General features: G+C 42.6%; 1 protein-coding gene across 1 annotated transcript in view; it reads right to left on the bottom strand.

Annotated features, from left to right (window-relative positions):
- IGF2BP3 (insulin like growth factor 2 mRNA binding protein 3) overlaps positions 1-13,782 on the bottom strand; it is a 162,915-nt gene that overhangs the window by 40,104 nt on the left and 109,029 nt on the right. The window contains exons 4-5 of the mRNA XM_001512312.4: positions 6,895-6,946; positions 6,724-6,787 (exon numbers count right to left, since the gene is read on the bottom strand). Coding sequence (XP_001512362.1) covers positions 6,724-6,787; positions 6,895-6,946 — 116 coding nt within the window. The remainder of the gene's footprint in view (positions 1-6,723; positions 6,788-6,894; positions 6,947-13,782) is intronic.

Genomic DNA, 13,782 nt, shown 5'->3' with positions numbered 1-13,782 from the left:
TAGGTGACAGAAGGCAGGTGACAAACAGGAGTGACTGGAGGTATTTAGGAAGGACTACCTTTTGACTTCACTAGGATATGAAATCATGGTTCAACACCTGGATGAGAAATGGAATCAAGGATGTTCAGGAAAGACAGACAGGTAGGGTACTGTCATTCTGAAAGTGAAGTCTACCTTCTGCTTGTTGGGCCTAAGAAATAAAGGAGGCCCAAAAAGCAGAGAGGATCAAGATTAAAGAAGAAAGGACTTTGAAAGACTTATCCCCAGGAAAATTCGGTTTTTTTGGAGCAAAATAGAACTCTAAGCAAGAACTGTCTCAAGCAGACATTACTAACCGGTGACTGTGGAAGGATCAAAACAAGCCCTGACATTCAAGCTGCCATCTCATTGGCAGGTAACATTCTGATCTTTTCAAGTGTCTAATCCTAGTTCCTCCCTCCCCACCCTTCTGGTCTTCACTTCTACTCAGCTGTCCTCGGGGGAATCACCAGCCGGGCTGACAGAGTGGGATGAGGGAGAACAGTACAGACAACAGCATTTCAAAGGTAGGTCACCAACTGGGAAAACTATCAATCAATGCTTCCCCACAACACTGGGGCAATGTGGGGAACTGTCAGTCCTGCCCTGAAAACTTTTGGTCTTCCCCAGCTGCTCATAAATTGCAACATCCAAGTGCACAGATCTGGGGCCACTGGCACATAAGTTCAAAAGCTCCTTGGCATGTATACAGAAGCACCTAAAATGGTGCACCTGATTGGGGTGTCCCAAGTTGGGAGCCAATGATCCAGACACAACGAGTTCATCCCTAAAGGACACTTATAAAAAATAAAATAAAAATAACTGACTCCAGGCCAACAAGAGATGAACAATGGTGCCCTCTTGGGGTTCACCCACAGGCCAATTTCCAGCTTTTACGGGCTATGTTTGAGCGATATCCTAGATGAAGATACAGAGCATGATCATTAATGCGTGATCAGTATGCCTGAATCTGGGGGATGTGGTTAAGCACTAGGGAGATGAGGAGAGAGAATTTAAAGTGTCCTTGATAAATTGAAGGAGTGTGTCTTAACTAGGATCATATTCAACAGGATCAAGTGCAAATGGTGAATCTTAAAATCTGCACAGATGCAGAATGTGTAGCTCCCTGGCTAAGCAAAGAGAGTCACTGTGTGACTCGACCCAAACAGGATACAGCAAACTAACCTGACCCCGGGAATGTGTCCATTTACTGTTGTAATGTACTTTCCCAAGTGCTCAGTACAGTGCTCTGCACACAGTAAGTACTCAATAAATACAATTGAATGATTCTACTAAGGGTAATGTGATGTCCACGATCTGAGAAGCAATCTTTCAATTATACTCCCTGTTCATCTGACTGTGCACAATTACAGAGTACACACGGGAAGCAGCGTGAAAAGAGTCTGGGCTTGGGAGTCAGAGGTCATGAGTTCAAAACCCGGCTCTGCCACTTGTCAGCTGTATGACTGTGGGCAAGTCATTTAACTTCTCTGTGCCTCAGTTACCTCATCTGTAAAATGGGGATTAAAACTGTGAGCCTCATGTGGGACAATCTGATTAACTTGTATCTACCCCAGTGCTTAGGACAGTGCTCTGCACATAGTAAGCACTTAAATACCAACATTATTATTACTATTTTAAAAAGGATGTTGAGAAACGGGGGTGCACTTACTGCAGAGTAATAAATGTGATTGGGGGAAAAAATGGCCTCTTTGAAGAGAAATTAAATGACTTGGATTGTTTAGTGTGGAGATGAGATGACTATAAGGTCTTAAACTCCAGTGGTTGCCTATCGACCTCCGCTCCAAACAAAAACTCCTCACTCTAGGCTTCAAGGCTCTCCATCACCTTGCCCCTTCCTACCTCTCCTCCCTTCTCTCTTTCTACCGCCCACCCCGCACGCTCCGCTCCTCCGCCGCCCACCTCCTCACCGTCCCTCGGTCTCGCCTATCCCGCCGTCGACCCCCGGGTCACGTCCTCCCGCGGTCCTGGAACGCCCTCCCTCCTCACCTCCGCCAAACTGATTCTCTTTCCCTCTTCAAAACCTTACTTAAAAATCACCTCCTCCAAGAGGCGTTCCCAGACTGAGCTCCTCTTCCCCCTCTACTCCCTCTGCCATCCCCCCTTTACCTCTCCGCAGCTAAAGCCTCATTTTCCCCTTTTCCCTCTGCTCCTCCACCTCTCCCTTCCCATCCCCACAGCACTGTACTTGTCCGCTCAACTGTATATATTTTCGTTACCCTATTTATTTTGTTAATGAATTGTACATCGCCTTGATTCTACTTAGTTGCCATTGTTTTTACGAGATGTTCTTCCCCTTGACGCTGTTTAGTGCCATTGTTCTTGTCTGTCCGTCTCCCCCGATTAGACTGTAAGCCTGTCAAACGGCAGGGACTGTCTCTATCTGTTGCCGACTTGTTCATCCCAAGCGCTTAGTACAGTGCTCTGCACATAGTAAGCGCTCAATAAATACTATTGAATGAATGAATGAATGAATGAATAAAGTTGTTACAAATGGGAGCAAGCAAGAGGAAATGAGCTTAGCTGCAACAACAGAGCTCAGACACAATTGACTGTATTGGGGATTAAACACTGGACTACAGGGGTGAGGAACAGATTTTTTGGGGCGGGGGGGGGGCACAGGGAGAAGGAGGATGGCACAGAGAGTGGAATCTCCACTCTCTGGACATGATACTAAAAATAAGACAATCAACTACCATGAATGGTTTAGGTGGGAGGCTCTAGAGGCTCCTTGCTGGACTAAGGTTCTAAATTTAGCAAGGGCCAAAATTCTCACTTCCTTCCTGTTTCCATCAGCCCTTTCCATCATTTCACAAACTTGCATAATTCTTCCCAAGCTGTTTTACTTCAAAAGTAAGCAAATTGGTCTCTGGGTGATGGGGCTGAGGTTGGGGGGGTGCAGGGTGCTTTTCTTAAAGAAAAGCACAGCCCTAAAGGAAGTCTTGGAATCCTGTGAAGAAAACAAACACTGAAGGGGAATACAGAGGATGAAAGGAAAAGATGAAAAGTGGAGGGGTGCAGGAACGTGTTATACTTTTTCCAATCCTCAAAGCAATAAACAAAGGAAAAGTACCCCTCAGTAATTAGAATGTAAACTTTAAGGGAGTTTCAAGAAGTGACACTGTTACAAAGGTTATGAGTGGGCCTAGAAGTGGGGAATTTTCAGGCTCCAATTGCATGCCGCCAACATTCGAGGTGAACGTGTGTGTTTGTACAAAACACCGCAGCTGCTGCTCACGGCTCCAGGCGATCTCACAACAGAAGTATTTACAAGGAATTTCTAAGTTGCATAATAACTTATAGAAATAAACATAATTCCACCCCATATTATCGTTTGTTGTTAAATATAGACACTTATCTACAAACGAATCAAACCCGGTCCAGTCCTACCTTCTTAAAGAAAAGATCCCACTATGACAAGATTGTAAAACTGGGGCCCCGAGGCAGTTGAATAAAAAGATGATCCAGAACTTGAGATATCATGGTGTTGTTTGGACACTGAACCCGTCTGGCTAATAATAATAATAACAATAATAATAATGTTGGTATTTGTTAGGCGCTTACTATGTGCCGAGCACTGTTCTAAACACTGGGGGAGATAAGCCCCCCACTCTAAGCTTGTTGTGGGCAGGGAATGTATCTGTTTATTGGTATTATTATTATTATTGTACTCTCCCAAGCGCCTAGTATAGTGCTCTCCACACAGTAAATGCTCAATAAATAGGATTGAATGAACTGAATGAATGCAGAGGCTGTATTCTTAAAGAACCAGCTCATTGTGGGCAGGGAATGTGTCCATTAGTTATACTGTACTCTCCCGGGTGCTTAGTACAGTGCTTTGCACATAGTAAGTGCTCAATAAATAGAACTGAATGAATGAGTGTGGAGGAGAGTCAATCAATGGCATTTACAGAGCGTTTACTGTGCGAAGAGCCCTGTACTAAGTAATTGTGCTCTTGTGCATAACTGCTTTTTCTGACACTGGACTGCAATCTTTCTAGACAGGTGCACAGTGTGCAGAGAATGTTCCCTCCATTCCCTAATTCTTGAAGAGCTTTCTATTCAAACCACACGATGAAAACCCAGAGGATAGCAGAACTGACTGAATATCGCCACAGGACTGAAAAACACTCATTTACAAGTAAAATAAACAGAGGAGGGTTGGCTTAATATTTTCCTTTGAAAGGATTAAATCACACCTAGGAACTATAACATGGCAGCCTAGAGGCCAGGTTGCCCAGAGAAAGAGGTGAAAAGTCACTTCAGCAACCAACAACTCAAAAAAAAAAAGATTTACTCTTCCACAAAATGGAACATCAGCTGCATGAAGTGTCTTTTCTGCTCCTCTAATTCCCTTGTACAAATTACCACCATGCCTTATCTCGAGAAATCTTGAAGCAGAGTGGCCCAGGGGAAAGGGCACGGACTTGGGAGTCAGCGGACCTGGGTTCTAATCGTGGCTCTGCCACTTGTCTATGTGACCTTGGACAAGTCACTTACAAGAAGCAGCGTGGCTCAGTGGAAAGAGCCTGGGCTTGGGAGTCAGAGGTCATGGGTTCTATTCCCAGCCTGCCACTTGTCAGCTGTGTGACTGTAGGCAAGTCACTTCACTTCTCTGTGCCTCAGTTACCTCATCTGGAAAATGAGGATGAAGACTGTGAGCCTCACGTGGGACAACCTGATTACCCTGTATCTAGCCCAGTGCTTAGAACAGTGCTCTGCACATAGTAAGCGCTTAACAAAAACCATCATTATTAACTTCTCCATGCCTCAGTTCCATCATCTGCAAAAAAATGGGGTTTCAATACCTGTTCTCCCTCCAACTTAGACTTTGAGCCCCATATGGGACCTGACCCTCTAGTAACTATTCCAGGGCTTAGTATAGTGCTTGAAACATAGTATAAGGACTTAAATACCACAATCACTATTATTGTATTAGAGTTCTATGTAACAAGCCAGTTCTTCATGAAGTTGGATTAAGTATAGATAAATGCTGAACCCCTAATAGCTGTCATTCTGATTGTGTCAGCCTGGAATCCACATATATTGTTCCCAATTTGATTTGCGATTTAAGTTGTTAAAGTTTTCCTCAGAAGTTCATCTGCTTTACTCTACTAACCTTTCAAACACAGCCCTTTCTCCATAAGTTGTTAAAACTCTCTCAATTATTCTCCCTGTCTCTCTGAATAGTGAAATTGTCAGATGATGTAAAGTCACTAGCATTTTCACAAGACGTTACACAAGGAAAACAGATTAAGTCTGAACAGAACTATTTTTGCTTGTGGTTTTTTTTGGTAATAAAAAAGGAAACTGAAACACAAAATTGGGGGTTGGTATTATTGGTGAATTTCATATAACCATGCTGGTTTTACCCTCCTGTTTTCATGGATAATCAATAGTTAACTGTGCAAAGCTCTTTTCCATCTTCTTTATGAATGATTAATTTTATACGGTGAATCTCCTCTGATCCAAAACTGCATGAGATAACGTCTAAAGAATGCTTTGAGCTCTTCCGAGATAGACACTATGTAAACAGGAATGCATTGAAAAGTTATTAAAATAAATTCTTGTTTTCATCTTAATTCCATGACGTAGACAGGCCCTAGAAAGTAACAACTGGGAAATTCAAGGAGATTACTTCCCTACTTCCCAGATAGGGATCTTAAAAAAGCAATCAAGAAAAGGAAGGCTTTTTATTGTTGGGGAAGAGTCGGTTGGAAATCTGCCTTAGCAATGACTACTTCAATTGAAGGAGCTGGGGTGGGGAAGAAAACACAACTCCCTTAATGTGCTCTAGACAAATGCTTGGATTTGCAAAAGTTTGTACTTGGTATTTTGCGTCTGGTTGTATGTTACACTACCCTGTTGATTTTAGTTAGCCACAAGGTGGCAGGAATTTCAAAGTTTAAAAAAAAATAATCAAATTCACGTGGTATTTGTGCCTAGGAAAAAGACAGTGGTATATAGGGGGCAAGGAGATGGGGAAGAGGCAGCAACTGGATGAGAAACGGAACCAGAAAGAGCACTAGCTAAATCAGATCCCTCAAGTAAACAATACTTTGGCAAAGAACCATGGGTTACAATTCAAACTGAGGCCATTCTATCTTAGAAAAAAAATAAAGAACTTCATGCATGCTCCCAAGTACTACGGACTGAAATTTTATTGGTCTGCTGTAGGGAATTTTCAACAACCATATCTATACAATAATATACCGACTTTATACAACTGGGAGGAGCTAAATTTGGAAGTTATGAAAGCCCAATATATGGCAGCGTTTGTTGATCAAGTTATAACTGGATTGCCAGAATTGATGAAAAACTTCACATGGAAGTTCTTGAACACAAAAAAGGGATGGTTAGAAGTCACAAGTAAATCCAAGTCAATATAACATTACAAGAATAATGTTACATTTTACTAGTTTAACAAATTACATATTTCATAAAAGCAGCCAAAATGGAGAATACAAAGTAAACTAGCAATAATCCAAAGACTTATTTTTTCTATCCCTACTCCCAAAGAATGGGCGGGGAGGGGGAGAAGGGCTACTATTGCATTTCCCCTTACCCCCACCACCCCTTTTAATACCAACGGCACATAAGCTAGTAGAAAAAATTCTGACATGGCAATAACTTCAGTAATTTAGGAGATGAGTGACAAAGCAAAAACTTTTCAAATGTACTTACTGCCTAGCCTGGTCCTTGTTGGCGTATGTTACGTTTACTACTGCAGTCTCTGTGTCAGTGTTCACTGGAGAGGGAGAAAAATGCAAACAAACAAAAAAACACAGAATTAAGTTTCCTTTCCATATCTTCCTTGGGCAAATTTGAAAGCAATTTAGTTTAGAACACAAGTACCTTGCTCACAGTTCTCCACCGTTCCATATTGAGCTAATAAACTATCCAGCACCTAACAGAAGGAGGGGAAAAAGTTACAAATTTTGAGTTCTGCAATTGTTAGCAAGGACAGCAATAGGTTTTCAATCACAAAGAACATTATAATGGAAAAGAGCCAGCAGATTAATTTGAACTTTGATCTAAAGAATTGAGGCCAGGATGCCATGGGGTGAACATGTAGCTTGCTACTGCCCAGTCCTAGATCCCTGGCTTTGAATCCAGCTTCCGCTGCCTAAACTGGAAGCATGAAAGCTTGGCAGCAATGTAGAAATCAAAGTTACCTTCTTTCTACAGTTTGGAACAGAATGGAAGAGAAAGCGTACACATACACACTCTCACACACACACTGCTCATATAGTCCCCAATAAAACACACTAGCACTAACCGAGATGAAGTTGAGAAAAATTTTCCCAAAGAACTTAAATTTTTTAAAGAATTTCTCTTTGGACTTGGAGACGGGCATCCATGCAACATTAAATTCTAGGGTACGGGTAGCAAAGAGGAAGAAGCAGTATTAATGCCAATGTTCTACCGGCACCTTTTTCAAAATGTGAAACCTAAGACAGACACTATTAGAAACATGATTTTGATAACAAAACACTTTACCAAGTGAACACTCCTTTCATATTAATGCATCTTTAGAAGATAAAGGCTACTTCCCTATTCCTCCATAGGGAAGTATTGGGTTTTTTTTACACCTTTTGAGAGTTGTCACTCTCAGCTTTGGCACAACACAGGTTTTAATGCCGCGTTTCGGCTAGAACGCTGTTAAGGAATTAGGGAACGTCCGGCTGACAATACAAGCCTGCCTGGTTACAGCATGCGGCCGTGTGGGAACAGGAACACGTGCACACATAAATGTGCAGCGGACGGTGACTTCTAGGAGAGTTTTCAATCAATCGTATTTATTGAGTGCTGACTGTGCAGAGCACTGTACTAAGCGCTTGGGAGAGTACAATACGTTCCCTGACCACAACAAGCTTACAGTCTAGAGGGGGAGCTTATAGTCTAAAGGGGTCATTCCTGAATGTGCCTTCCGGGTTATATGGAGAACTAAAACCACTCTACTTCAGATTAAGGGAACTAGATTGAAAGGGAAGAGTGATTTGTAAAAATGTTCTTAAATGTCACTCAGTGCTGAATATACCCCTCTTTTTCATAGTGAACATGTGGATTTTTTTTTAAATAGCCACAGTCACAACAATCTGGGATTCATTCTTAGCTTCTGGAGTGGGGAACAAGAAGTCAACCAAAGAAGAAAAACCATGAGGCAGAGAATAGCTATTTTTCCTTCAACAGCTCTAGCTTAAACAGAGAGAAAAATCAAGGCTATGGGCAACCCAGAAGAGAAGGAGCGTAAGAAATCTGATTGCCTACTTTTTCTGACACAGTACTTCTGTCCCCTACTCTCAGTTTCCTCATCTCCTCGTTGTAGCCCTCCTTTCCGCTTCATTTTCTCATTTGTTCACTCCAGCCCCACCTTCCTCCCTCAGTGGGCATAGCAGTATCTCGCCTCTCTCTTTACTGCTTTTTTTTCCCTAGGGGAGCCATTTTCCTCTGGCAGATTTTTGCAATAAATGCTATATTCATGACATTATACAGTAGAACTTCACTCTTGATCACTGCCAATGTAGAGTTTGAATTCATGGAGTTTCATGGTAACCTTCCCCATCATGATGATAATTGAGACAAAGCAATACACAATAATATGGTTCATTACACCTTCATATTTTATCTTTAAATCATATATCCTAATACAGTATCTAATCCACTGAAATAGTCTTTCTGTTCACACTCTTCCATCCACACACACACACAAAAAAGGAAAGAAAACAACTTGTAGGACCGTATCATTTGATGAGTAGTTTAAAGGTCAATATACCATCATTACTGATAATGAAGACATGGATGGAAGAGAGCAATTAAAACTTCTTTCAAAGCCTGGGAAATTCTAGCCATCTGTCCCAAACTAAAAACAAAACAAAACAAAAAACTAGGGCTTCTGAGCATCATATGCATGTTCATTTTTAAGACCAGCTTAAAAAAACATCAAAATCACCTCACCCTTCTCAAATGCCAAGACAAAATAATTCTGTCAAAGATTTAAAAGCTGTTCACCATTAGCTTTTATTAAGGTACCAAAAAACTGTGCATAAATCTATGGATTAATGTTCCAACTGAGCCAGTTAATCAGCAGTGTTGTTCACCAGCTTATTGTCCTTTTTCAAATCAAAGTCAAGCCCTATGTCACTATTTGTAGTACAATTTTCATTCAATTTATAAACCGTGAAAGGAAAAAAAAAGTTGAAAAGTACAACTAGATTAAAAACTAGGCTAAACAACTTCCTTTTATGTTACCTTAAAGCATTTTAGTTATTCAGTAATTAAATATTGTCTCATATGCCACACACAATTATACTTCATTTAGATTAAGTATTGAATAAATGAAACTCCTTTAGGAATAGATGTGTTAATTAGTTCTTTATATTCGAAGTTAATCAGAAATATTGAGAAATACATCTACACTATTTACTAACCTGGTACCAAAACAGTGGCTTTCTCCTTTTCACTTTTACAGCTTCACAGCCATTCAACATATCAAGCTTCACTATTTGACTGTAATTTCACCAGTTTTAAATTAGCCTAATTCTTATTTACTAAACATCCAGGGGAAGGAAAATCTCTTAATAGTAAACAAGATTGAGAATCAACGGCCTTTTTAAATGGCTGCATACTTACAAACCAAAGAATAATGAAATCTGTCATTTCCCGACTATAACCACTCGACAACAATTAGGAAGTTAGAAGCCCTGGATCAAAATTGGTACAGCGTCTCCAATAAATAAATGGTTTAAACAAGTTGCACAATTTACTAATCCTAACTCAGGAAATACGGTTTACTTACTGTGGCACACATCAAGTGATCCCTCTTGATATCCCCTGAACATGTAAATCAGTGGCATTTATTGACCGCTTACTGTACTCTGAGGTTCTGTCATGAAGCGCTTAGTACAGTGCTCAAAGGTCAGCCTGCACAGGAAGCCTAAACTAGGTAGAGATCAGACCCCATTCCTCCCTAAGCCCAAAATACTTCCTCTCCTTACCAATTTCCACTAGAACTGGAGTCCTTCCTGCCCTTACCAATTTCCACTAGAACTGGAGTCCAAATAGAGAAAGATGAATACAAAAAGCACCATCTTGAAAGGAAGACAGGTGGGAGTAATCAGGGTGTCCACGTCCCTTTGAAAGAGAACTCACGCTACAGTAAATAATCCATGTTTCACTTATAGGACCCACAAAAAGATCATTCTGGGGTGGCCCATTGCTTACCCCGAAAAACAGGGGCAAACCTATCCAAAAAGGTGCTGGAGACTCAATTAACCCCAGCGAGCCTCCTGGAAGGCTCTATTTAGGCAGAATTGAAGGAAATTCACCTACGAAGATGTGCTACACTTTGCCCCCTTTAGGAACATATCATATGGACTGGGCTGCCACAGAGCCCTAGAGAGGATATCCTAACCCACAGGTACATTTGAAGACAATTCATCCTAAATATACAGTCATGGCTATGCAAGAGACAATCAACGCACGTAATAAAGAATGTCGTGCCCAGGTCTAAAGTGGGGAGACTGGCCCTTCTCGGGAGAAAGAAGAGAGACGGATAGTTCCCTGATTAACATGGAGGCCCAAAGTCACCTGGAGAAGAAAGTCTGATTTTTGCTCTTGGAAAATCCTGGTAGAGACACAGTTGGTCGCCGAAACATGAGATTGTCGGCCAGAAAACTAAATAGTCAAATACTCCCAAAACATTCGCTAACATTTAACCATAAATGTGCCGTAACTCACAGCTCTTGCCGTCGAATGGTTTCTCCCCCACTATTTCGAGGCCTAGCAGTGATGTCGTGGCTGAGGCATCAATCATCTACATCTGCTGAAAAGTGACAATGGAAAATATGTGAGGGGCGCAGGGGAGGAAGGGAATAGGAGGGAGAGAGCTCCCTTTCAGGGAGGCACAATTTATCAGTCAGGTAGCAGGCGAACAGATTATTAAGTGTGCAGGCCTTCCCAACCCTCCATTAGCAGGTGACTGGGATTCCTTCTCAGAGTCTTTGGGCAAGGACTGTTCCGTCCCCACTTATTCCACTCCAGAGACAAAGTTTAGGGAGAACAGGTCCTGCCTACCCTGGGCCTGTTCCTCCTGACATTTATCAAGCTTAAGGAGACCAACATGTCATCTCTTCCGGTGGAGTAGGATAGAAGCACTCAGGGGTTCCCTGGCTCTGGTTATCTGAGGCAGGTGGGGGAGACAGGTGTTGGATATGGTCAGTGAGTGATTTCGTTCTCTGCACTTGCTGGCTCATCATTTCAATCATCTGCTGAGCAAACAGTTTGGCACTGCAGCGTGCGCTGATGTTGCATGCCTGGGTGAGCTTTGGGGCGGGGAGATGGGTCGGTCAGTCCTACCACATGGAAGCCTGGCAATTTTAGCAGGTTTTGTATGGAATTTTTAGGCCGTGGGTGAGAGAGGAGGGAGGGGGAGAAGAAGCGGCCAGAATGCCAGATCTTCCAGTCTTTGCTGCCCTCCTAGCTGTATCTCGCTTCCGACTCTCCCAAATTCATCCCCTCACTCACATTTCCCCGGCTTGAAACTCCCCTCTCTCCCCAAATCAGAGACCTCGACATTTTTCGCATTCAAAGTTCTCCTTAAGTCCCATCTCTTCCTACAAGCCTTTCCTGGATTTTCCAGCATTTGATGTATAAACCTATGAACTTATTCTACCACTAATGAATTTAAATCCACCCTCAGCACACTGGTATAGTTGCTAAATTGTGTACTGTAACTTCTGTCCACTACTCTAGTTGAAAGTGATTATATGCATCTCCTTTCAAGTGGACGCTCTGTGGACGGGGGCATATCCTTTTATATTTTGTGCTTCCCAGCACCTAGAACAGTGCACTTCACCGAGTGGACATTCAAGAAATGCTAATAGTAACAATTGTGGTATTTGTTAAGTAATTACTATGTGCCAGGTGCTGTTCTAAGCACTGGGGGTGGATACAAGCAAATAGGGTTGGACACAGTCCCTGTCCAACGTGGGGCTCACAGTCCTACTCCCCATTTTACAGATGAGGGAATTGAGGCACAGAGATGTTAAATGACTTGTCCAAGATCACACAGCAGACAAGAGGTAGAGCTGGGATTAGAACCCAGATCATTCTGACTCCCAGACCTGTGCTCTATCCAATAGGCCAAGGTGTTTCTCATATTCCTATGTGTCCCCAAGTGGTACAGAAGCCCAGAGGGGAGAGCAGAAGTGGAGGATCCACCCAACATGATCTGAAACTTCTTTAGCTGCTGCCAAAAATAGTGACAATTATAAATTGGAGAAGCAGCATGGCTCAGTGGAAAGAGCACAGGCTTTGGAGTCAGAGGTCATGGGTTCGAATCCTGGCTCTGCCACTTGTCAGCTGGGTGACTGTGGGCAAGTCACTTAACTTCTCTGTGCCTCAGTTACCTCATCTGTAAAATGGGGATTAAGACTGTGAGCCCCACGTGGGACAACCTGATTCCCCTATATCTACCCCAGCGCTTAGAACAGTGCTCTGCACATAGTAAGCGCTTAACAAATACCAACATAATAATAAATGGTATTTTTGTTAGAGTTTACTATGTAACAAGTACTGTACAAAGCACTGGGTAGATACAAGATAAATAGGTGGTACGCTGTCCCTCTCCCACATGGAGCTCACAGTCTGTGTAGGACGACAGGTATTTAATCCCCATTTTACAGATGAGGAATCTGACAGAGAGACAAGTGAGATGAATGGCAGTGAGATGACTTGCCCAAGGTCACACTGCAGACAAAAAGGGTTATGCCAGGATTAGAACCCAGGTCCTCAGTCTCCCAGGCCCACGCTCTTTCCACTAGGCCCCATTGCTTCTTATGGCCAATAGAAATGCTGATTGGGCCACAAATTTCCTTTTAGAGGAGGTATCTGCAAGAGAGTCATGGCCTTAGGAACATCTGGGAACAAAAATCTCTCACATAACTACTTTTGTAGGGTGACATGGGAGGTAGCCACTTCCAGAGAGAGGAGTGGGGGGAATGTTTTCCAGGCATGAAATTTGTGAACTTGGGGCTCCCCTTCCAACAGAGAATCCCAGTTTAACCTAAGGCAGAAAACCCTCAAAACATTAGTTGTGTCTCTCGGAGAGGGGAGAGGATATGTAAGTGGGTGTGCCCTTTCCTTCCAAGTTGGACTTTTGAGTCCTGAAGCTGTTGGAGAAGGATCCTGGAGATCTCTTCCCTTGTCTTTTCTGGAGGGGAGGAGATCCCTGCTCAGGACCCTGAGGATGGGAGAGTGGGACCCTACCTGGAGCCAGGACCCTCTAAGTCCTAGCAGTTTAGTAAGGGTGATCATCTGGGGCATCCCTTTACTCAGTGACAATGCAAATGTCCTGCCTGGAATTCTGGGTCAGCATCTATTTGTACGTGGCCTTGATTCAGCTCTAGCTTTATAAAGACATATTGTAAGGCAGTAACAGGTCACCCACTATGCTAAACCCTCAGGGGCTCCCAACAACCTTTCAAATTCCTGGTCTTGAAGTCTATCAATTTGTCCTGGTGTCTACATTACTTTTCATCTCTCCATGTCCACCACTCACATTCAATCATGTCTGTTCATTTCTCCACATCCAATTTGAGATCTTTCTGCTTCCCTGTACCTGAAACACGCCATTTTTCCCACCCATATAATACTTCTTTTAGACTTTAAAGTATCCCTCTAAGCCTTTTTCCCCCATTACACAGTCTTACTCAACTAGCTATAAAAGAGTAGTCTTTCATC

This window comes from Ornithorhynchus anatinus, chromosome 8 (assembly GCF_004115215.2).
Source record: "Ornithorhynchus anatinus isolate Pmale09 chromosome 8, mOrnAna1.pri.v4, whole genome shotgun sequence".
In the NCBI taxonomy this organism is placed as follows: Eukaryota; Metazoa; Chordata; class Mammalia; order Monotremata; family Ornithorhynchidae; genus Ornithorhynchus; species Ornithorhynchus anatinus.
This window is presented reverse-complemented; position numbering and strand designations above follow the sequence as displayed.